This window comes from Lytechinus pictus, chromosome 3 (assembly GCF_037042905.1).
Source record: "Lytechinus pictus isolate F3 Inbred chromosome 3, Lp3.0, whole genome shotgun sequence".
NCBI lineage: Eukaryota > Metazoa > Echinodermata > Echinoidea > Temnopleuroida > Toxopneustidae > Lytechinus > Lytechinus pictus.
Genome location: NC_087247.1, coordinates 11535220 through 11561234, shown reverse-complemented (window position 1 = coordinate 11561234; position 26015 = coordinate 11535220). Strand labels below are relative to the sequence as shown.

The 26015-nt window shown below is 37.1% G+C and overlaps 1 protein-coding gene across 1 annotated transcript; it reads left to right on the top strand.

Moving 5' to 3' along the window:
* Positions 1-825: 825 nt before the first annotated feature.
* Positions 826-22864, top strand: LOC129257835 (inactive tyrosine-protein kinase PEAK1-like). The gene is made up of 4 exons (XM_064096370.1): positions 826-1037; positions 4499-7855; positions 17281-18032; positions 19333-22864. Exons 2-4 carry the CDS (start codon positions 4594-4596, stop codon positions 20368-20370), a joined length of 5052 nt encoding a protein of 1683 aa, XP_063952440.1. The 5' UTR covers positions 826-1037; positions 4499-4593; the 3' UTR covers positions 20371-22864.
* The last annotated feature ends 3151 nt before the right edge of the window (positions 22865-26015 follow it).

Here is a 26015-nt window from a genome sequence, read left to right as displayed (position 1 = left end):
TCCTTTGTCTTGTGTTTTCTTCAGGTGTTTTACATTTCTGTTCTGTCTAGACTTTAGTTCATTTGCATTTCTTTTCAGTACTGCCCTTGCAGTCTGGACTTAGGTTATTTGAGTTTAATGATATTCAGTTGTCATTCATTCATTCTTCTCTGAATGCCTTTCCTCCAATTCTCTTTTGTCATCTTCATTCCTTCTCTATTATCTCTTCAGGTGTTCCACTCATTCCATCCCTCACCTGACTCCTTAGTTTCTACTTCCATTATTACATAATCACCAGACATCTTTGTCATCTCATCTCATTCCTTATTGGTTTATCTTATGAATTGGGTTCTTACATTTTAGTTCGATCCTTCCATTTTCTTTAGTTTGATTGGTTGCTATTTCTAATTTAAATATTTATGTAAATTATAGAATGATTTGATTTTAGCTGAGGCAAAGCAGCCCAGATATTAAACAGTGCACTACCAAACTTCTTCGGTTTAAGTTCTCCTCATTTTGCGTCTGTTTCACTTATTCCCCCTTCAGCTTGATTGATTGAGTTTGTTGATTTAGAACTTCATTTATTTTCTACCTCCAAACATATAATTTTCTCAACCTTACACAAGTATAACTCTAAAGTGTCAAATTTTGCAGGCGATTCCTTATGAAGATAGGAGTTTGCAGGAAATATTCTACAGTGTACATAAAGCCTGAATACTAATCTTCCGTATGAAAAATGATTTTGGCATCATCCGTTCATTCCCATCGGATTTACAATTTCAAGCAGAACTCTTGGCTATAAATCATCAGAATTTGTCTGCTGCCCTCTTGAGTCTTGATTTACCCAGGGTAGTACAGCTGAGCAAAATTTTGGAGTGGTGTGTGTGCAGTTCTTAAACTGCCGGTTTCCTTGAGTCGTAATTACTCTGGATTTGGTTACTAAGAAGGAAGGATCCAAAGGAATATTATGGGTTAAGGAGAGTAAATATATCTTTGTGATTTTGTTGTGGACACGGACCGATTTGGAAATGGACAGTTTTGTCATCAAATAAGTCATGGTGAGAGTACTCTTCTTCATGTAGCTTAACATTAATTTTTTAGTTAATTTCTATCAGTTTTAAATAGTTTGAAAACCTGTTTTGTTTGAAATGTAGATTTTGTTTGATATTCATTCATTAAGCCTTGGAATTTCCTCTGCATTTACATGTAATACTACTGTACATAGGAAATGGGTTCGAAAAGTATTTCATTGAACAATATTATTATTTACAGTATATTCATCTCACATTGATGACGAGGATAAACAATATTATATTTTTTTTAATAGTTTATTTCTGTCATTTTAAAAAAGTTTGAAAACCTGTATTTGTTTGAAATGTAGATTATTTTTATTCTTATCCATTCTTTTAGCCTTGTATTTTCCACTATAATGGGTGCGAGAATATTAGTATTTTATTGAACAATGCTTAATGATCGATGTTCATCTCTCATTGATGATTGAGGATAAACAATAACGCAAAGCTGTTTTACTCCTTTTCTTAGAGAGAACAAAATTATAGTATTGTTCTCATTGACCTATTTTACAAAGAAATATTAGAAAGAATTTTACATACTCTTATTAGTTGCTGAATTTCACTGAGAAACTAGAAAAAAAATCTCACAGCCCTGCGGACACATGATCCTCCATTATGTACACTGTACACTGTACAAGTATACAAAATTTCTGATCAATTGAATGCTTTTACATACTTTATATAAACAAGAAATTTTGGTTACAATTTCAAGATTAAAATTAACACTCCTAGAATGTTTATTTCTATCATATCTTTTTTTTTCTTTTCTACATCAGGTATTCTTAAAGAGATTTATTTTTTGTGAGGAATGTCCACCAAGAATGCTAAGATTTTATTTGTATTCTGGCAAGTTCCATAATATTCACAAATAGTCAAATATTTCTTGTTATCCTGAATTAAGTAAGGGGCCTGTATCAAAAATTTTTTTTTTCAATTTTTTTAATCCTTTGTAAAGCATGAAAATGCAAAAAAAAAATCTTGATTTCTTTTCAGTTTTCCACATTTTTCATTTCTCTTCACAATTTCTGATGATTCTTCAAATAACTTTTATATTCTCTAGAAATCTTGTCATAGTACTCTATGCAAATGTACATGTAAAAAAAAAATCCCCAGTGAGTCACCTTGAAAATTGTAATCTCAAGATGGAATCCCACAAAATATCCAAAAATTGTCTCTATTAGAAATAATCTCAAAATTATTTTGATTGGGAAGATTTGCTGGAACAGAAGTAGCATGATATTGAAATATCTGGCTGGTGTAAATAGGCCTATACTATCAAGGCGTATTTGAACCTGAAAGGAGGTCAAACCTTTGCCGAGCGTTGATAGCCCTCGGTTGCCATGAAGTCTGAGCAGGAACTTAGCCCTGCCCCCTCATTGCTACCAGCTTTTATACCAGCAATACATTTCTTTATCCTAAGAGGATTGATAGGGTTAAACTTTGGATTACTCCTGTGGAAAATGGGTCAGGACGGTCTGTCCTGGTTGACAGGAGCCATGATGTTTGTTGTCATTTTTTTTTTCAACGAATATAATTTTTAGGTGGAAAAAAGCATTTCATTTAGTTAACTTAAGTTTGTAAAAATGGTCTAATGAGTATCTTAAGAAGAATTACTCTGTCAGTGACAGAATTTATGTAATTATTGAGAGGAATATGACATGTCTTTGTAAAAATTGAAGTTCTTTATGCACTACAGTAAAAAAAAAAAAATTCTTTATTTTCTAAAGATACATCTCTAAGTATGTTATTTTGTGTGTGAGTGTATGTGTGGTTTGGATACTCATCTGTCTATCTGAAGGCGGCCTATTCTTCTTTAATTGACATATCTTTAATGATTGTTTGTATTGAAAAATAAGGTCAGAAGATATTTAATCTTGAAATTATGCACATTTGGGTTATAAAAACATTGCGTGCATGTTGTGATGAATATGGTGATGATGGTCCACAGTATTTATATTGCGCCATATTTCTTTTAAAAAACGTTCATAGTTGCTGGCACATCCAATTCGGCTACATGTAATTACATGTACTACAACTCTGCTGATATGCAATTGGTGGTGATGTCTTAATACTTTCCCCTTTCTTGTTTTATCGTATGGAATTTTATGTTATTTTTTTTCAGTATATTAACATTAAATTGTTTTTTTTTGTGACAGAATATTCAATCAGTAGTCAAATATTTTTTAACATTCTCAGAGAAGAAAATAAGAATAATTTGATTGTGTACATCAGGGCTCCACACTAACCCTTTTTTTCTACTGGTCCAACCTGTTCCAGTCAGACCAGTAGATAACCATTTTTTACTGGTTCGAACCTTAAATTTACTGGTCCCCTAAAATAAAGAAAAACATAACGAAAGACTTGTTTGTTTTGCTGCCTTTTATTGCTTTTATTGCCCCCCCCCCCACAAGCGTACTAACAAACAATACACACACAACACAATTCATGAGAACCATTTCTAAATTTTGGAAAGACATTTCTTAAGATACTAAAGAGGAGGAAATATCATTTATATTAGTTTGATATATTTTTTACTGGTCATCTCAGACCAGTAAATCTGGCTATTTCTGAAAAGTTACTGGCCTGACAGCAATTTTTACTGGTCTGGGACCATCGGACCAGTGCCAGTGTCACGCGCTGGCGTACAAAAGGAAATTCCAAAGACAAGATGAAGATATGACATCATCAGCTCTCTCATTGCACATCACAACTGTTTCAGCAAAATATGGAATAACCCAAATTTGCCAAAACTTCAATTATTTTTTTCACTTGTGAATTTGATGAAATTTTTAGTGCTGTGCTTGTTCCATTTTACTTTTATTCATTTAAATTGTGTTATTTTCAGCCTGGAGTATAAACTATTTAAAGCTTAATTTGTAAGTTTGTGTGAGAACATACATGTAATATAGTCCTAGGATGTATATTTGGCTTGGTATGATGTTGATTTGTCATGCAGTTATACATGTATCAGAACAAAGTTTGAAAAAGCTGTTAACAATTGTGAGCTTTGATACACATTCATGTGAGCAATTTTTCATCAAGTATGATTCACCCACAAATGGGAGTTCATGTAGTAATTTGATGATTCATTTTCAACATTTTAGAGTTTTATCTGTGTATCAGACCTGATGAATATTGTTATGGAATAAGAGTCATAAGACATTTCAAGCATGCATTTCCTATTATTGTTGATCTTATACTTGGTCGATAATATTTAATGTTCTATTATCATTACAATGTATCAGGAATGCACACTTTGAGGTCGATATGACTTAAATCAATTAAAACTAGGTTATTGTTTTTTCACTTTAATATTGCATAATTGGGTGAAGTACTGTACATGTGCCACTTCAATGTTCCCACATGTGGTATTGTTTTTTGAAACCTTTATCATCATTACTTTATAACTAATGATATTTTGTTTTATTATTTTATCTTTTCTTCAGGTCCATTTTGCGGATGAATAACCAAGGCTAACTTGTCAACCATGAGGCTTGAACATCAAAGATCTTAAGGGAAGGGAACTGTTTCATTTAAAGAAATGTTGGAAGATCAGAAAGCTACCACCTCGGCTTGCTCGGCTTTCGAACAACATCGCTTCAAAGTGCACCTCTGTGTCCACTGCTTCAAACTGAAGTCGGCTCACGTGGAGAAAGCGGACAGCATGATGGAGTCAACAAAGATCCTCGCTCTTGACGACAACATCAACAAGGTGCAAGAGAATGATGGGAAGGCTGCGAAGCAGAAGTATGACATTCCCAAAGTCATCATTCGTAACCAGAATAACCTCCAGAAGGATGTTAAAGGGCGGGGCGAGAGACAGGCCGAGAGGAATAACAGGAAGAGGGGTAAAGAGAGAACTAAAGATTCACTATCCCACAATGCAAAGCGCGATGTGACGAGCAAAGCCACAAAGAATGCCGTGACCTTAAACATCCCCTGTGAAGCAGAACGCTCGTCTGGTTTGGACAACAAGGTATCATCGAAACATGATTCGACGCAAGCCGGGATAAAGGGCTCTGAATCGTCTTCTGAGAATGGAAGTATCAACATCAATGTGCTTGCTGATAAGCAAGGAATAGAGACCAATGGCAACATCTACCCGGATAATAATCCATCAGACAGTGAGCTGGAGCTCAGTGGTAGTTACAGTGAGCAGTTTAGGCGGGTGTTGCGCCCCGTACAGAAGGCAGGAAGCCCATCAAAGACCAGAGACAGGAACCGCCGTGATCCTGAGCTCCCGGAATTTGTGAAAGTCGCCAAGAATCTTAGACACATCCAGAGCATGGGGCTTACCTCTCCTGCAGAGGTTCATAGTAGCAATAACAACAACCATTCTGTTATCGAGACGGAAGAAATGCTCCCAGATCTTCCTGACTTGCCGAATGTGGTTGGAAGCGATGCCAGTGCCGATGAGCAACAGAAATTGGTGGATTCAAAGTCAAATCTGCCCAATTTTGTCATGAATTCACAAGCTCCAATTACAGGCCACGAGACGTTTCCAAAAACCATAGGAGGAAAGTCAAGGCCATCTATAAAGCCACTAACAAAACACAAGAGACAGACATCTGATCCAGAGGTCTTTATGCCGCCTGTGAATGAAGAAATAATGGTGAATGTCAGCACTTGTACAGGTGAAAACACGAATGATGTGCAGACTGAGAATGTTGTGGTGAGAAGCAGCCAGCTCAGTTCGGATGTTTATTTTGGCAAGTCTCCGGTCACGTCTCCCCAGAAACATGCTGGCAGTGATGCACAGCAGGATTTGACATCCCGATATGGGCATATTGCGGATTGTGTCACAATCATTTCGCAGAGTGGGGAGGTATCTCATCACTATGAGAGAGACAGAGGAGACAATGGTAACGAAGAGATGGCAGAGGAGTCTGTTGCATCCCCAACGGTGAAAACAGATCCTTATAGGGTCGTAGATTTGCACGATAAGCAGGAGAAAAGGAAATCAAGCTCTGCATTAAGCAGTGAAGGAACCTCATCTAGTAGTGGAAGAATGTCAAATGAACTTGACGAAGGTCTTGGATTGATCCAGCAGGAGGACGGTGGAGCTGGTACCTCCATGGATCCATCGGGTCACTTCTCAAGGAGAAATGTTGCCCTTGCCGATGGCATCTATACTGCATCTCAGTTCCACACAGACTCGGGTATCAATGATTCTATGGAATCCAGCGATTCGAGTGATGCCCCCAAGCATGAAACACCACCTACTCAGAGTAGTAAGAGAAATACGCCACCATACCCTATCATTCTTCATGATGAACAACCCCCTGATAATAACAGGAAAAAGAAACGAAACTCTGGACAGTATAAGGTTCCTATATTTATTATGCCAAAGGGGTATAACAGCTCCGACTTGGATGCTAGTAAAACTGGCAAGGATGCTGATATAGATGGTCGGGTAGAGCTGGGTCCTAGTCAAAGCATTGATTACTTGCAACCTACTGAGAAAAATAGTGAAAAGCAAACTTTCACAACAAGGGAAAAAAATGCTAAGAAAGAAGGTGCCCAGAATCTCCTGGAATCAAAGAGAGTTTCATTGAGTGATGAGACATTACAAGAATCTAGAAGACCATCTCGATCAAGGTCAAAAACTCATCCAGTTTTGGAGGAGGAATTATCAAATGGTTCTAGTGGGAAGGACCAGGATATACCAGAGTTTAGTAGGACTAGGCTTAAGAGGGTGGCTCCAAGGCCACCATCAATGGAATTTGTTGAACAGGACTTTGTAAGGGAGAGGGATGACAGGCTCGATAGCTTGCCACATCGTTCCCCACCCTCTCCCCCTCAAAAACACAAAAAGGACAAGAAACAATCAATAGACAGGAGCTCCTCAGACCTATCGGATGACATCGACAGATCATCACATCTGCTGGCATCCAATAATGATAAGTCCAAGGTAGAAACCTGCATAAGTGGGAGCTCAGGAAAGGGTGATGAAGTACGAAGAGAGATGTCTCCTACAAGACACAGAGACATGTCCCCTATTAGAAATCAACATGAATCTAGAAAGGCAACTCAAGCCAAGAAAGAGAGTCATTTCCGAGCGAGGCTGCGAGAGTTTTCTCCCACTGGACGAAGGGAATTGTCACCCATGAGCAGAGAGAAACTGAAGGATGTCTCCAACAAGGAGAATCGGCCAAGTGTCCCGCATATGAGACGAATGGCTTCTCCTCCACCTCCTCTCAACAGACCACAGCCACTCAACCTCCCAAACACAGCCGCCACACAGGATGCACCTGCTGTCACCACAAAGTCCAAACGGTCCAAGTTGCCTTGGAAGAGAAAGAAGAAGCGAAACGATTCTGGCAGCCCGGAGAGGGAGTTCAACGCGGAGGAGGTGGAGAAGTGGCTTGTGAGTTCTTTCTCCGCCTCTGCTTCCCCTCCTGCAGGTACTGACCCAAATCCTGCGAATCCTAGGAACTCCCTGGAGCGCCTGGAGGTCATCAATGCCTACAAGGGGGAACCAACAGTCGCTATCAAAAGAGCATCCCAAGCTACTACTAATGCTGCCTCTCCTGCCACACCCAATACCAAAGAGACCACACCCAATGCTGCAACCAATCTCAACAGGAATAGCTATGTTGAGAGCGAAGACGACGATGTAACCAGAAGTGGGGGGAAAAGAAAGGCGCCCAAACCCCCTACACCCCTCCCAGATCACCAAGATGAAGGCCCCAGTGAAGACCCAGTCCCACTCCAGAAGTCCTACTCTTTGTCACCCAGCAGCAGGAGGAAGAATAACGAGACGAACAGAACAGAGGATGAAAAGCACCTCTATGAAAACATGGGTAGGTACAAGTCTTGAAATTTTCATACTTAAGTTTCCAATATAAACAGTCTTGGGAGTATTGTGGAAAATATGCTATCAACAGGTCCCCCCAGTCAATCTTAATTAGCAATTGATGTTGAAATGGCAATGGATTAGTCTACTTCCAGGGGAGTGTTTCATCGATATTTGTTTGACAATTTGTCAGTTGACAACTTTCCTTTATTTTGAATAGCTGGGAGGCAAAGTGTCTGACTGTTACTATGGTTACTGTCAGATGAAACAGACTTTGTCGGATTGTCAGATGAACAATCCAACAAATCCTTTCATGAAGTCTGAAGAAACCTACATGTAGCAACATACTTTTCCGTTTGTGGATTAATTTGCTATATAATTTGTTAGTAGCAGTTGCTTTCGATAGCTAACAAATTTCTTGCAAAATTCCTCTGCCCTTGCGCCATAGTCATTCTTTGGGATAGTTGCCTTATTCTTTGTGCTATTCAGAAATACTTTCAGAGGTCATACAGTTTATCAAGGTCATTGGTTCATTTTCTTTAAATCTTATCATATCTAACATGTTAAGGTCCATGCAGGAAGATGGAACTAAATATTTCATATGAATTCATACATCTTGATTTATATGTTTGATCTAATATTTTTGAAGGTGACCCGTTCCCCTCGCTGGATTTGCACTTTACGTAATTGCTGCCAGATGTGGGACGTATAAAGGTCTTTCTTCAGTCCGATTGTGAATTTGATAGTACAGGCTCTCTTTCCTTCTGTTTGCCCCCGTTTCAATCTTGATGTATTACTCACTTTGAGAACGGAGACTGGGAGTGGGATGAACAGGAACCTGGGAGTGGGGGGACTGGGGTGCCAGGTTTGAGGAATATATGGTCCCTTGTCATGTACTGTGCCTCCAAGCAGCTGATTTGCCTTGGTTGCTGAACCCATTCATCCTGGCTCAACATAATGAGCTGGGCACCGGCAAGATGTTGCCTATGCACCGAAGAGGTGTTAACTTTCACAGTGTATTTTATATGGTATCCAAGCTTGTGTGTGCTTTCAAATTTTCTTTCATCCAAATTTTTAAAATCCTTATATTTCGTAAAATCTCACTCTTAAACATATACAAAGGTCTTTATATCTACTGATAGGAAAAAAAAATATTAAAGCGAGACAATTCTTTAATTGTAAGTGGCGCATGTTACATGTAAGTATGATTTTTTTTTATTGAGAGCAAGTAGAAACTCAGCAACAATCCTAACATCCTTTGAAATACACCAGTCTTGTCTGATGGACATGTAGAGTCCATTAAGAACACACTTGTGACTTGTTGGACATATCCAACAGGTGCACCAATAATCAACATATTTTGTTTTGTTCATCCAAATTATTCTAATCCCCTATATTTGATTTGTACATAATATTTTGTTAAAGTAGATATATTTCATTCAAATATATGTGTACTCTTTCTAGTACATTTGTAAATTACAAATTTATTCACTTCACTTGACTGGAGAAAAGGTTCATTTTATTGAATACTACAATGAGAGTGTTGATACTTGATGTTTTTTGTCGAGCATGAAAAGTAACAAAACTTGGTCAATCTTGGACTGAAGAACATACTTCCTGTGTATTCCTATTATGTCAGGAAGTTGGGACACCAGCCAGAAGAGCAAATATCATAAAAAAGAAATGCAGGATCCAAAATTCCAATTCTTAGTGATTTAGGAAGTGTCATGAAATAATAAAATTTAAAAGAAAAAATCAAATAATTTCAGCTATTAGAAAAAAAAAGCTGTGCTGTCTATTACAGCAATGAATATAAAGAAATTTATAGGCTCCTGTGTCAAAGATGTGGCCCACTTATCACAACAGAATAATCCGACCTTGTTAGATCGAGGCCACTTTACATCACAATCATAATAAAGTAAATCCAATATTCCTTTGTATTCAGTCATATTTTACCGCATTTCAAAGCTCTATTACCCTACCCAGCTAACTTGTTCATTTGAAACTCCCTTTGTGAATGTTCAACGATAGCACAAATGGCAAAAGTCTACAATGCCCATTCTGGAGGTGTATTATGGCAACTCCCCCAACAAAAGGTTTCCCTCGTGTTTGGTTGATCTTGAGCTTGGAGATTTATCACAAAAAGTGAGGAATGCAAATTGAAACAGAGCTATTGTCGAGAGTCTGTCTGACCCGCTTCGCCATTGTGTATATTGGGAGGGATCCCATCAGCCCAAATTCGCCAGAGTTTGAAAACACAACATGATTTATGCAGATTTCATCATTTCATGCAGTAATTATGCAGGTAATTATTCAGCAGGTGATTTGAGAGAGAAAGATAGACCAATAATGAATGCATGTTTTTATAATTAGGATGCATTATGCATATGTTACTATAGCATCAATGATATCGCAGTTTGAATCATTGAGCCCACTGGTGTATTATGAACAGTAGGCTTATTAATGCAGCAGGTCTTACCTTTAATAATAAAACAAGCATGAATTTAGTGCCCTATTTTAATAATAAAAGTATGCATTCATTTCTTGGACTCAATGTACATGATGAAGAAATAAGCGTAATGAGTGAATGAAATCTGCATAAAGCCCACTTTCAGTTTCAGAATTCAAATCCACCAGTGCATATTTGGGCAAATATGTGTACAAAGCCCTGGTTAAATCATTCCCTTCCAACAACCAAAACTATTTAATAATCAAATGAAATGTAAAATTATACCCTGGTTTTGATTCTTATTTACTTGAATAGTTGGTATGATACAGACCATTGCATCCTTAGAGCCAAAGAAGTGCACATGCTCAGAGCCAAGTTCACATTCCTTTTTTGAGCTAGTATTCTCCATCCTGGGCTAATGGGAACAGGGTTTTAAGTTTTCTCTCCAGAGTAGGATTAAAGGGAAAGTTCACCCTGAAGAAAAGTTTGTTGTAAAAATAGCAGAAAAAATAATGAAAAATATTGGTCAAAGTTTGAGGAAAATTCATGAAAGATTAAGAAAGTTATTAGAATTTTAAGTTTTGGATTTGTGATGTCATAAACAAGAAGCTGCCCCATTAGGTTATGTAATATAAAGTGCATAAATTTAAATTTGTCAATGGTTGGTGATGACCTGACTGTTTTCTTTTTAAGAAAAGGTGTGAAATGATTTGTCTATTGATACACAGTAAAAACCATTTTCAATTTTCTGAATGGCATTTCATTGATTCCTACCATACGATATGCAGGAAAGCTGATCGCATATGATGCCACAAATCAATTAATCAAATTATTAAAATTCTAATAACTTTTTTATTCTTTGATGCATTTTTTTCAAACCTTCGGCAATATTTTTTATAATTTTTTTCTGCTATTTTTACAAAAAAAAAGTTGTCAGGGTGAACTTCCCCTTTAATTTTCAAGCATCCAAATGTTAGCAAACTCGGGCTGATGATGGCTCATCTACTGTACTATGCACACGGCCTGGGCGTGGTTTTAATGTTCAAGATTTTTAGGATGGAGCTTGCCTGGTACCTGTGAAAATAAACATGTTTTGAATGAATTGGACTGTAAATGGATAGGGAGATTCGTGGGAATCACCCGGGGGTCTTTGTACTGTTCCCTTTTCTTGTGTCCAAACATTGCGGGGAAAGTTAAATGAAATCAGGTTTCCAGCTTTTTTTAAAAGGCACCTTTCAAAACTGGTAATTGAAATTTTCTGAGGCTTGTATTGTTGTGTCGTCATTTTGCGAGAGAAAAAAAAAATGGAAGTGGAAAATAAAAAGGATCCTTAAGAGCAATCTTTCTCCAAAGTGAAGTGCTCAAGGAAGGTGTACTTCTTTTCTATACCATTTACAATGTACATGTACATGTAGCTCACCATGGTACAGGTGTATGCATGTACTGTTTGGCTTCCATGATATTTGCTCCAGCGACAATTGCTCTGGAGACGATTGCTCTGATAGAAAATCTTCTCATTAAGCCAAACATGTTAAAAAAATATGTTACAATCCTAACTCTAACCCTACATGTATGTCCTCTTAGATATTTGGACTGGACGTAAAGTCGCAGGAGCATGTTGTGTCACCCAGTATGTAGGCTTACAGTTCACATTTGTAAAGTTTATCTATTTATCCGGTTACTTTCAAAGTTTATTTGAGGACAAGGTGAACAGCTAGATTTGAACTCTTCATGAATTTAGGCTGAATCGCATCTTCCGCTATCAAAGATCTGTTTATGAATAATTAGTTTGATAGAAAACAATTCACAATAACTATATTGTCGCATATAGCAATATAAAGAAATCCAGAAGCCATATATATTTGATATGACCTTGATGAAGCCATGCACTCTCAACAAATAGCATCTCATCCAGAACAAGGGAAGATGAGACACAATAGAAGCCGAATAGCTTTCAAACCACAACCGCCAGCCTTGGATGGGATAAATAACAAGTGGTTTTATTTTTCTTTATTGATTTGTTTCTGTCTGTGGCAAACAAGAATGAATAAAGATGCAATGAAATGAGTCAAAATATGATTATTAGTATGGTGTTGATGAATCCACTAGGCAACAAAACACTCCCTATGTTTAAGTAGGCCCTACATGTACATTATTTACCAAGTGAGATTCGTAGAGACTGATATGAAGTTTTTTTTTTTTTCATGTTAAGTCAACAATAAAGGTGAGAAACATAGATCGATCTTGTTGACCCTTGCACATGTACCCTGCAGTATGTAATGTTCTTGTGCAAAGAATTTGAAGTACATGTACATGTATGAATGTCAAAGCTTGTCTTATGGTTTGGTAATTGACTTGTACTGGTATGTTCAATGATACAAATAAAATGTTCCAATCTCACTAAAATGCAAAGACTGTTTATATCATTTCATTGATTGATTCCTTTAATAATTCAATCTGCCTCATGGCATTAATACACAGCTTACACCTCTCTGCATGAATATATTCACATTTTAATTAGTAATACATGTATCTTTAAATTATTCTACAAAGAAGGGCATGTACATGTACATTATTTGATATAATTGTAGGGTTTGAGAATGGCTTTGTAGGGTGAAATAAAGATGTTTCAACAATCCGTATTCTCCAACCTGCATTTATTGCTCACATTGGCTAGATTGCACCCCTCCCCCCAAAAAAATCTAGTCTAGTCTAAGAAAATGCCATTAGAAATATGTATTTGTATTGAGAAACTTTTAATCAATGTCCAACCCCCCCCCCATTTTACATTAACAAAAAATTGATAAAATACACACACACCAAAAGTCTGTGTAATTGTTATCAAATTCAATTAATCTTTTATAAACTTATGTATAATTTTCATATTTCCTTATTAATACAAATAATAAGATAATTGACCTTGGTGATATAGAGGTTAAGCCAAGGTTATCAGACAATTGCTTTTGTGAGCATTAATGTTTACAATGCCCACAGTCATAGTTTACAAATGACGTCATCTCTAATCCCTAAAAGCCTTGAATTGGTTAATTGATGTTTTAAGTACATGTAGGAGATCTATGGATAGATTTGAAATGAAGAGTCAAAATCCCTACATACATGTACAGATCAAACAAGTATTCAATAATATTCTTTTTTTTTCATTTCATCATTTATTCAGTCTTCTTTTCCCTGTTAATATATATGTAAATATCTGCACAAATGCAAGTTCTAAAAAAAACCATTGTTTACATACTTTTGCTGTATTTTATTTAGTAGTTTGCTATCATATTGTCTTTGTGTAGCTGAAAAAAAAATTCTTGTGAGAAAAGTAAGCTGAGGTTAACCAAGGCTAGCTATGTCTAGGAGACAGTTTGTTCTGGTTTAAGGTTATTCATAATTTATTATATCAGTAATTGCTTACATGTACTTACCAAAAGTACCAATATTCTTCATTAATACAGATCTATCTCATTATAAAAAAATAAATGAATATAAGTGTTTGTTCACAGCTATGATAACTTGAAATCAATTACTATCAAATTATACTTGAAATTAAAGATCTGATAACTTTTTATTTTTGATTTCACATGGGGTTGTATATCAGCCTTAGAAGACGGATATTCAATTTGACATGGCATTTACTAATCAATGGATCTTCAAAGTGATTCCTGAAAGCAAATGTCAGCTCAAGATCTTAATCTAGGAATTACAAACAATGTAGGGAGCTCAATTTAGTTCAGATCGAAACACTTGAACTGTCAAGTGATGCCTTGCCCTGTCTGCTCACGGTCTTGTACATGACTATTGCTGTGTGTTGTCGTGATACCGACTGCCTGTTACCTGTTTAATAATGAACGCAATGTTCTCAAATTGGTTTTTTGAATTGTTTGTCAGTGCATAAAAACAAGAAGTTCTAAGATTGCATTGTTAAGAAAGTATTTCACCAATTTTTCCATGTGTAAGACACATTTAGTAAACAATTCAATCAATTTCAATTTATTAGTCAATAATATACAGTGTATGTGTAGAAATGTTTCCTCCGCTTGCTTTTACATAAGAAACTGACATGAAAATTGCAAATGTGGACATGGCCTATACATAAGCACTCCAAACCTTGATGCATCTATATGCATATCTATATGAATATAATACAAGATTTCATTGTATAATGCAGTAGATACCTACAGCTCGCTAGTCTGCAGACCCTGATTGAAACTTTGATCAACAAGTGGGTCTGCACGCAGAGACTAACACACAGAGGGCCTTCAGTACACAAGGCATTATAGGCTACACATTCAGACCCTGAATTCGAGTGAATGGTGTGCACAGCAGATTACTGGCTACATAAACGGCTCACCATGAGGCTGGTCTTGAAAAGAACTGCAATGAACGCTCGTCACAACAGTTCAAATCAGGGGTGCTCATTAAAAAAAAATCACCAAGTGACAGATGTGTTGGCAATACTCTATCCTTTGGTGAAAACACCATTTCCTGTGTTAAAATGACATCCCTCACACCTTGTCAGGTTGATATGTTACTTTTAATAATCACAAGACAAAATGCAAAAACTTTTTAAAAAAGTAAATCATGATTTTTTTTCTCCAGATTTTCTCAGTAGGGAAAGTCATTTTTATTGTTTGTTGATTGGTTGGCTTGTTGGTTGGTTAGTTTTCAAAGAATGTCATCAATTACATGTAAATGATTTATTAAGACATTCATCTTCGGCTTAGTAATATCCATACACATATTCATACAGGTAGTATTCATTAAATCTAACCTTGCTGTCACCTTTTGAGAACTCAATTTGAAGATAAAAGAGCTGATTGTTCCAAGGAAATCCAATTGTAATCGCTAAACACAGAACTCCCGTCCCTGAACAAATTTGGGCTGGAAATGTGCTGACATTTACCGGATTCCTAATAATGAAATCAATCCCATTTTATTTCTTCATTTTTGGTGGTAATTCTTTTCTTGTCAGTTTCTGAGTCAGTCTGACGGGGCATTGTGAATCACTTCCCGGAGTGAGCTGGGCCATGTCACATTTGGCAAAATGCGAGGTGTTCTTATCTTATTTGAAGTGTGAAGGACACCATAAATAATGATTAGTGAATGAAGAAGAGCTTTAAAAGTGATATTCTATGATCAACTCAAGGACTGTATGAGGGTTTCATGCTTGATGAGCTGTAATACAGAGGTTCAAGCTAGGATTTCATATTGTAAGCGCAGGAAACAAGGAAACACTTTTGTATATATGTACACATATTTATGTAGAAATCATGCGTTTCGTTTATACCGGTAATTGTTTTGAGTATCATATCAAACAAAAAGGCTTGGTTTAAGCTAGGATTTTATTGAGTACATGGAGGCACAGGAAACAAGGTGGAGAAATGGTATTGATTAATTTTGTGTACATGCGTACTTGGTTATATAATTGAGTGTTTATCTATTTACATGATCAACATATACAGAAAATAGCAATCATTTTATTTTTATTTTTTACTAAATCGTAATTTATTGAGAAAAGTAATCTCTATATGTCTCTATTTCATAAAACGTACACAAATATGGTTATTAGATCAATGTAATTTCAGGTAACTTACTTTTTTTTTCAATCATTTTGTTAAAAACCAGGGTGAAGATATACACATGTTTTAATGTTTGTCTTTTTTCATCTGCAAGAGCAGTGCGCATTTTAGCTTGCATGCAGCTTGAGCGCCGCGATTAGCGAGTGCGCCAAGCATTTTATTATGAAATACACTATTTTGGGGAAAAATACAGTTTTTTTTATCACAGAATACAGTTAATCATTTCCAGAGGTTGGCAGGTCTGCATATTTATCTCACACGGTAAAAATACAGATTTTTTTGTGAAAATACTGATTTTGGGGGATAAGAATACTGAAAATGCAAAATACAACTTGGCAGCTCTGATTACATCTAATTACTTTGTGAGGAGGTGACAATTTAATGAACAATGAAACATTTGTTTTTATTTACTTTTTTACTTCGATGAAGCCCATTTGCTACATATTTTTCTTTTTTTGTTATCTTATTTTCTTTGATTGTTGATCATGAAAGTCAATAAAAAATTCAATTCAATCCAAACAATTTAAACATTATTTCTGCCAATTGCTTCTAAAGCATCTTAATACAGAATATTACTTTATGTGCACTGTTCTCTGTACTATAAAAGAAACCTTCTTGGACACAGCTTTTGTTATACTTTTACTTGTAAGAAGTAGTTTTTGAGAGGAATGAAAAACACTCATTTTGACCTTTAAATTTGAAGATCTTACATGTAGGTATATCTACATCTTGATTTTAAATCACATAAAAGAGACTTGTAATGAGTTCATATCCTGCCTTGGCCAAGACTAGATATTTGGAGCGTTATCAAGAATCAATTTAATCCTCATAACCCCGCAATATCTTAGCAAAATATTTCATATAAAGTGGGGAGATTAGATGGATTCCAACAGGAAATTCCACATTCTTTTAATTTATTCATCATTTCTGTATTTTCATAGGGCCTCATGTCTGAATTATCTGCAAACCTAGCCAATTTTATTCGATATTTGGGAGAATTTATTTGTACCTCCATAGACTGTAAAGTCTAAGATAGTGCCATCATAACCTTGCGAATCTGAATGGATTAATTTATATATGAGGGGGAACAGTTACTGCAATTTTTCTCGTTCTTTGACTTGATGACAGTATTTATTTTATCTCTCTCATTTGATGGAACTAGCTCATTGAGCATTGTCCTGTTGCACTCATTTTAGTGGACAATATGGAATGTTATTGTCTAGGTTGTTCTTCGCCTCTAGGGAAGAGGAAAAGAAGTGTCAATGTTGACGGTATGTGTCAATGAACCTTTGAGGGGTTTCACTGAATGTGAATCATTTTTCTAGGCATGTACAGAGTTGTAGTAGATGTTAAATTAATAACGTGCTTGTATCTTCCATTGTTATCATCCCAATGCAGGTACCGGTCGAGCGAACATAGCCCCTCAGAAGCCAGCGAGGCGGAGACAACGGAACAGGACCACAGGCTTTGAGGACTTACCATCTCGCGTCAAGCGCATGGCCCCAAAGACTCCTGATAAACCAACCCCTGATGCTGATACAGAAGATGATGTTGTTCAGGCCACCAGTGCGAAGCAACTGCTGTTTGAGGACATCCCACTGAGTTCCTCGCAGCCCCTGAAGTCCGCTCTCCGGAGCACACAGTCAGAACCACTGCGGGTAGATGCCGATGGCAAGGTTGTCCCGAAGCGTCCAGTCCGAATCATTGCTCCGGAAGATGAATCCATCGACACCCAGTTCCCGCTTCCCAGTGTCCTGCGAAGCGACTATAAAAACCTGGCTTTGGTTCCTCAAGCGGATCTGGATGGCAAAGTCCTCAAGGATGCAGGGACCCAAGTAGAGGACAGTTCTCAAAGATCAAAGACATCCTTTGCAGATGCAGATGCTCAATGCAGTTTGAATTCTCACAACAGTTCATCCCTTAATCAGCCAAGTCTGGGTAATCTTCTTCATGATGTTGATGCTGTCCATCTTCAAGCCTTGACACAACTCTCGAGGACGATACCAACAATTTCACTGGACTGGGCAGGGTGTAGGGATTCGGTCTGGAAGGAGCGGATCACATCAACAGACCCTAAGTGTCGTTCAGCAGGAGCTGCATTCTTTGATGTAACACATCCAACAAGCTCTTCCACTTCTCCAGGTTTACTGGTGAGTCTCTCTGCCTCTACTTTTGTCTCTTTCGAAAATATCAATATATCAAAACTTAAATGGAGTTATGATTTCTTCAAAAAGAAGAGTTTACAAAAAAAGAATGGAATAAATCTGTAATGGACCTAACTGTTCAGAATTTGGTTCATAATTTTGTTGGCCTTGATGATGTTTGGTGATATCTTATCCATTGAGTTTTGAAGTTAACTTCATTGATGTGGATATATTATCTATACCTGACCACATTGGGTTTCTTTTATAGATTTATTATTAATAAGTACACCATTTTTCTTAAACTCTGCAATAGCGACAAAAATAACGAGGGAATCATGTACTGTTTGATGTTGTTTTATTTTTCAGTACTAAATTTTCCTGTTGTAGTTCAGTGAAAATTTACAGATGAAAAGCAAGTACATCTCTAGAAATTACCTTCTTTACCGACACAGGAAAAAAGATATGGAATAAATATTGTCATGATGCCAATTGATTGTGCAAATATTACTATTTCGGTGCATGTGTTGATTGAAATGCTATCTGCTAAAGATATCCATGACTAAGTAATTTCCGGATTCAATCCCGTCCTGCTAATTAGATTAATTGATTCATTTGGATCAGCAGACGTGTCTGAGTCTTGTGGTCAGGTTTGTCAGCAAGGCATTGATTCTGTGGTCACATTACAGCTGATCAAACCCAAATCATGGTCAAATACCGAAAGAAAATGAATTGGATAAGTACTCTTGTTAGTGCTCCCAGTGTGAAATATCATCCACATGTCATTTTGTTTGTATGAAATTTGAGATTTGGAGTTACAAGCTGAGGAATTACATGTCAGGTTTATCGACTTGTTTGTCAAAAACAGCATGACAGTTTCTAAGTGCATATTATCATTTGATATCTGTGTGAGTCAGGTTATTTTTTGTGCTTGCAGAATCATATTGTTTACAAATACAATCAATCATATATGTTTTAGTTACTTAGTATCTATTCTCTGAATGGTATTTCACCTAGGAACAAATAGTTTTGCTCCCCTTCTGCTTTGCTTCTGTTTTAGATCAGTATTTCACCAGAATGTATCCTTTTTGAATATCTGGTATTTGCACGCCAGTATTTATTAATTTTTTTATCCAGAAACTTGTGCCCTTACCTTACTTGTAGGGATCTACGTGGTTTTTTTTTTCTCTCTATTTCAGAGAGTATAGAGGTGATGAGTTTGTCCTACAGTTATCTGAAATTAGAAAGAAGGGCATAAACCTCATTAACTTCATTTTCCTTTTCATTTTCATGTTTTTGATGCATCTAGGTATGTTGTGATCCAAGCAAGACAACTCAGGTGCTTCAGATGGCTGAACTGACCAAATCAATGACATCTCAGCCCAACCTTATATCTGTGTCCCATGCAACCAGAGACACTGTGACCATTGATTCTTCACTTCTTGAGCAAAGAAAAACCAGGGGCAGTTCTCCCCAATCAGGTGCATCCATAGAGACAGCCTTGGTCTTCGTTGATGACTTACCAAAGGGGAACGTTGCGGAGTATGTCTCGCAGAATATCGAGAAACATGCAAATCTACCTGAGGTCTACGAGCGGGATGTTGCTTCGATGCTGCTGCAATTGTGTCAGGGACTGTGCCAGCTTCAGTCGCGCCACATGTGCCTTGAGAGCCTGAAGCTCGACCACCTCTTGCTGACAGAGAGTGGACTTCCCGGCAAAGGACACCGTCTAGTCATCAACCACCTGATGGGGGCAGAAGTGGTATCCCCAACGAGGGCAGACGAGAAGGAGGTGGCTTCGAAGCTGGAGCAGAAATGCCACGAGTTTGATGTAGGGATTCTGGTCTACGAATTCCTCCATCAACCCAACCCTTTCTCCACCCGGACGAGCTTGATCATCTCCGACTACACTGCAGATGACCTTCCCGACATCCCCGTCAAGTCGTCCCTCTCTGCTGATCTACGCACGATCGCTGCGAAACTCCTCGCCAAGAATCCCCAGGACAGGATCACCTGCCACCAGGCTGCCGCCCTCTTACAGTGCCTGCTCTGGGGCCCACCATCAACAGTATTCACTGATAATGCAAGCACAGCCGAGGCACTGAACCAAGAACTAGAAAAGTGGCTCATGACAGAGCAAGCAAAGGTCGTAACCAAAATAGCCCTGTATTCCTTGCTCGGGCAGACATCCGTCGAGAACAAATCCGGACTCACTCTATCAGACCAACTTCAGTGTCAGTATCTATCTGATTTGACAGTGGACTCATGCAAAGAGATGTGCAGGATACTCCATGGAGAAGCGCCAAGTGATACTGTAAATGTCATCGATTCCAACTTAGAATTGTAAAGTATGATTCTGAATCTAATAGATATGCCATACTGTGCTTCCTTTACCCACTGTTTTTTGTTATTTTTGAAAAATGGTGGAATTACACAAAACCAAAGTCAGACTCTGTGGACATTTCTTTCAGTCTGTGATAGATTGTCTCTTCTGTTTTTCAATCTCAAGTGCTTTTAATACTTACTTCATTGAATTCACCAACAATGCTATTCTTGTGCCTTTGTGTCATTATATTCCTATGCCCATGGAAGGGTATTTTTAACCAATCGTTTCTATTTTTCATATCATCTATCTCCAGTGACTTTCACATTTGAAAGATCTGCTTCAGATGACCATTTATAAAAATATCAGATTTATATATTTATTAATTTTAAAATGTGTTTGAATCTCATGTCAAATTGGAAGAAGTAAAAAGAAATCGTGCACTTAGGGTGCTCATATGCATGTAGAGTTCACAATCATTTCCATTTATTATCAAGTATTTCCTGAAAGTATTCTCAAAGTTTATGATTAATTGAAATGGATATTACTGGGTCGGTTTTTCATGCTGCTGGGTTTTATCACCAACAACCTCCTAATCGACATGGAAGTCATCACTCTCAACAAATACACAGCAATTAGTTTTATTTTTCTTCAAGGTTGGATAGAGTCAAAGTGTCAAGGTTTATTTAGACGAGATAAGTTTAGATATAGAAATGCTCATCCCGAGGTGCTCAAAGAAGTAATGTGCATAAGTTTGAAATCATTACTGATAGTGAACCTCTGTCCTTAAAGAATTAAGAACCTAAAATGAGGTTACGTACATGTACATGTATTTGATGGTGTCCCTGAAGGAAAAAAAATGAGTAAACAGCAGTACTATTTTGTAAGTATGCAATCGATGTAGACGATGTGCGCAATTTGAACGCGTATGTAAACTAGGCTGAACAAAGAGGCACATTTTTTTTCCCCAATACACCGTTTGGTGTATGATCCTGGCATGTTATGGTGCCTTGCGATTGCTAATTTATTTTTTTTTCATGCAGAAGAATAAAAAGTGACAGTCTTTGTCTTACTTTGGGAGTTCTGTAAGTTTGCTTCATCAGTTACATTTCTTTCATTTTTACACACACCGATTTCTGTTTTCATGCACTACAATCATTTATCATGCAATCGCCCATCCAGAAATGTGCAAGGTCTTTTTCATGCATAACTATTATTTGCCCCATGGAGCATTCATTTACAAAATTTAATGTATGAAGACTTTCATATTTGATTGTATTTTTTAGATATGAAGGTGCAAAAATATATGTATATCTTGTGCAATTTTCATCTTGTTTATATCCAGTGCCTCGTAGGAGCTTACAATTTTATAGACCAAATGTATCTGTGTGTGTGTTGTATATATATAGTTTTTGTACAGTATACATTATGATTCATGATGTACAATGTAAGTATTTGCCCAAATTCTTGTTCATTGAAATACGTGGACTTCAAATCTGTTGTTTCTTGTATCACCCAACCCCTGTTTGCAAAGCCTAATTTCAGTTGCGATATGAGCATCTAACATGCTGGGTATTTTCCCTCAGAAAATCCCTCAAATTTGGTTGGCTCTGTGCTATCCAATTCTGCTTGAGGAGGATTTTTGGTGTAGATTTTTCATGGCAATCAAAACAAATGTATTTCATAGTAAAGCTGTCTTGTATTTCATCAATCTGACTTCCTGATGAGATGTCTGAGAGAAGATACTAATATCAAGTGTTGTGTATATACATTCCTCAAACTTAATTGTGGCTGAAAAATGACAGGTCAGTCCCCGGCTTTATGATATGTAAGAGTCACCAAGAAAATATGTATTCCCTCTGTCTTATGATAAGTTGTGTTCGACATTTCAAATATACAAAGTTTGAAGAAAATTTATTTCAAAAATGATAATTTTGAAAAAGTCATGGGACTTTCTTTAGACTCTCTTAAAAAACTATATTCATAGAAAGCATATTGGACCACAGTGAATGTAAAGCAATGTATATGCAGTTTTGCTGGTGAATTGAACTTGATTTCAATAAAATTTACTTTTCAAGTTACATTTATTTTATCAAGAAGTTCTTTAGCTCAAAAGAGTATAGATATGCAGGTAAGATAGAATAGTCATTTTTAAAGTCCAATATATTCAGAAGTAATTTGCATAATCTTAAAGCTATATTTATATACATTTATTATGTACATTATCAAATATCCTACTTGCCAAATGAAATAACATCTTTAATATTTTTCAAATATGTAAATCTTAATTTGTCAAAATGTGCTTTGTTGTGTTTTTTGTTGTTGTTTTTTTGCTGTCCGCTTCCTGATTTTGACAATTGTTTTGACGTCGCTGCATATTTAATCGAGATGTTCATGTACGAGTTTACATGTTCTTCATAGTTGGTCGTGTGTCTAGCAGAAAGATATTTTGTGTATATCTTTATATTTTTTACTTCACTCTTGTTGATGAAATAAAAGCTTTACAAAATGATAATAATATCAGAAAAAATGTGTTCTTCTTTGTAAAATTGTTCTGGTTGAGGGGAGGGGACTTACATATTGTAGGTTTGGTGAAAATGTAGTTGGATAAGTTGATAACAATAAGTGTATTTGAATAATGATAACATGTAGTTGTTATGATGATGATGATGAGGCAACACGACATCTGCTCCTGCAACTATTGCTCCGGTCTTGATATCTCAGCGGGCATAGGGTTAGAGTTAAAGGCCCGGGTTAAAGGGATGCTCTCGGCTGAAGATATTTAAATCTCAATAAATAGAGTAAAATTCACAGAGCAAAATGCTGACAATTTGATCAAAATCGGATAACAAATAACAGAGTTATTGAATTTTAAAGATTTGCATTATTCCGGTGAAACAGTTCTAGGCATGTCGTCATGAATTTTCATTGGTTAGACTGATGATGATGTTGGGTTTTAGGTTTGACTCAACGTGCAGATTTTCCAATGGAGCAATTGTCGCCAAAGCAAATGTCATGGCACCGGTGATGATGGTGATGATGATGAGTGGTTGTTATGATGATAATGATGAGCAGTGAAAAACTTGGGTGCCTGGGGTCTGCACCGAACAAAACAAAAAAGTGTGTGTGTGTGTGTGGGGGGGGGGGGGTTCCTTCATTAGTAAGCTTACGTTTCCCATTCAGACATCTGATAATTCCTTAAACATAAATTCTAGCATTTTGCTCACATATAAGCAAAATGGCTTCTATCTTAAGCCAAAAAAAAAATCATATTGCTAAGAGATTTTTTATTTGCCGACTTTTGCTCAGATATTGCTATTATATGCATTTTCTTGCTTAGTACTAGTATTATGGACTGTTTTATGCAGCATTGGAGCCTGTTTTAATGAAACCTTTGCTGAAGCCATCAGTTATCGGACAACGGAAAACATCAAAAACTTGTATTGAGGCTTGAGATCGATTGCATGTCCAAAAAAGTTGGAATGGTTCTTCCATGAAACGGCTCGCTTCATCACGCTCCACGGAGAGAGTTCATGAACTTGAGTAGGGAGTAGGATGGTTCTAGGAGTGGGATGGTTCTAGGACTTTCTTCACCATGTCAGCTTGTCAATTTACTTGATTGAATTTCCAGATTTCTTATTAAACTATCATGACAGATGATGTTCACATAATGGGGAAAGCATCCCAGCATTCTACCATCCCCAAGGCCGTGTCCGGGTTGCAATTTGTAAAAACATCGTCTTTTCTTATAAAAACCGTTTTTCACACTCTACCCATTAAAACCTTAATTTTGGATCTCCTCTTGGAACTTCGTCTTGTGCCAATTTCTCTTCCTCCCCCCCCCCCTCCTCTAACAGCTGCACTGCATTCTTTTTCCCTCTTTCTCATCGTCCCTCTATCGCAGCCCCCATTCCCCTATTATTTTTTTCGCCGATAGAGCTCTGCAAATTTGTCCGAGGCATGATGGTGATGATGATGGTGGTGGTGGTGATGATGATGATGATGACAACCGCGTAGCCAGGATTTCATTTTGGAGGGGGCGGTAAATGCACGCGAAGCGTGCCAACACTTACAGAGCGCGCGAAGCGCGCTCCCTAGGGGGTGGGTGCAGGGAGGGGGAGTTTCCCCCTCCCTTGCGAAGCTTTCGGTGTTTCATAAATTAAAATGAAAAGGAGCCGTCTCTCTTGTCTCTAGGACCTATATTAGCCCCAATTCAGTTGACTTTATTGTGATTTTGAACCTTGTTTTCGAAAGTGACTGTGAACGCACAAAAAGGGATAAAATGGAGGAAAATAAAATAATATCAACCCCGCAAAGAAAAGGGTCCCGAGAAAAGGGTATTCTCTAAGTTATATTGAATACTTCCCTCGGAAAGATCAGATTTGATTACAAACAATTTAGCGACAGTGCATATCTTAACTCGCAAAACAGAGGAGAAGAAGGATATATGCTGGGAGGAAGATATTCCTCCCCGTGCAGAGCAATGAAACTGAAATTTAAAAGGGTGGACGTTTCATCAAATGCAGATATCTCTTATACCCCCATCGGCTCTAATTCAATTGATTTTCTAAGATTATTGAACTTCATTACAAGGAAAATAGTTCGCAAATATTGAAACTTCTGTGATTTATTGTAATTATATAAAACAGGATAATGTATAATTTCTTTGACTTATCCTGATGCGCTTCATTTTGAATGATAACGAAATTTAAGTGTCATTCAAAATTTCAAACTGAGGGCGCAAAACAGGACAGGAGATGAATGTGCAGGGAAATGACAAATTATAGTTGTTTAGTAATGAGCTGAAAAGCGGGAGAAGTTGCCTATATGGAGGTGACGGCAGAAATTGATATAAAGATTTTACCCGCCCGGAGACGACCCGACCAGAAGTTGCGCGATCTATTAAAAAAAAACAAAGATAACTTCATATATATCGGCCTATCCTTACTCTAATTTCATGCCCTAATGAATGTATTTGAACTTTAACTGGCAAAAAACACATATAGCTGAGGTGGAAAAACAGGGTTAGAGAAAGGGTGAGGGAAACAAAGGAGAACTGCAATATTGTCATTTAACCGCGCGCAGCGCGGAAGCAAAATTCGTAAATATATAAATTTAGAGCAAGAGTGAAGGAGTTTCTTTTTTGAGAAAATAAAATAAATAAAAAGAAAAACCCACAAAGCTACCTTTCTTCCCTTTCCTTCCTTCGCTTTTCCTTTTCCCCTCTCTTTTCCCTTCTTTTTTTTCTTTTTGGGGACGTTTTTTTTTTGGGGGGGGGGGGCGACCGCCCCCACCGCCCCCCTGGCTACGCGCCTGGATGATGATGATGATGATGATGATGATGACGAAGATGATGATGATGATAATGACGATAATAATGGCCATGCCTCCCCCCACCCCACCCATTCTCACCACAAAGACAAAATGAGAAAAAGAAACAAAATGAAAGAAAAAAACGTGAGAAATGGGCCTATAATATTATTTCCTAAACATTGCCAATTTTCGTTTATCAAGAAGTAATTTATTTTTGCAGGCTTGCTTCGCTCGTTCGTGACTTTTAAATAGAAATTTGCTATTCAAACCATGTTTGGCCACCTCAAAATTTTCAAAATATGGTGACATGCCTCATTTTCATGATTTTTATTCAATTATAGCAGCATTCATCTATT

Excerpts from the sequence above, each read along its gene's own strand:
- LOC129257835 (XM_064096370.1), top strand. The coding sequence starts at position 4,594 with ATGTTGGAAGATCAGAAAGCTACCACCTCGGCTTGCTCGGCTTTCGAA. Across the intron at positions 7,856-17,280 it reads GCACCTCTATGAAAACATGG|GTACCGGTCGAGCGAACATA; the intron begins GTAGGTACAAGT and ends ATCCCAATGCAG. Across the intron at positions 18,033-19,332 it reads CCACTTCTCCAGGTTTACTG|GTATGTTGTGATCCAAGCAA; the intron begins GTGAGTCTCTCT and ends TGATGCATCTAG.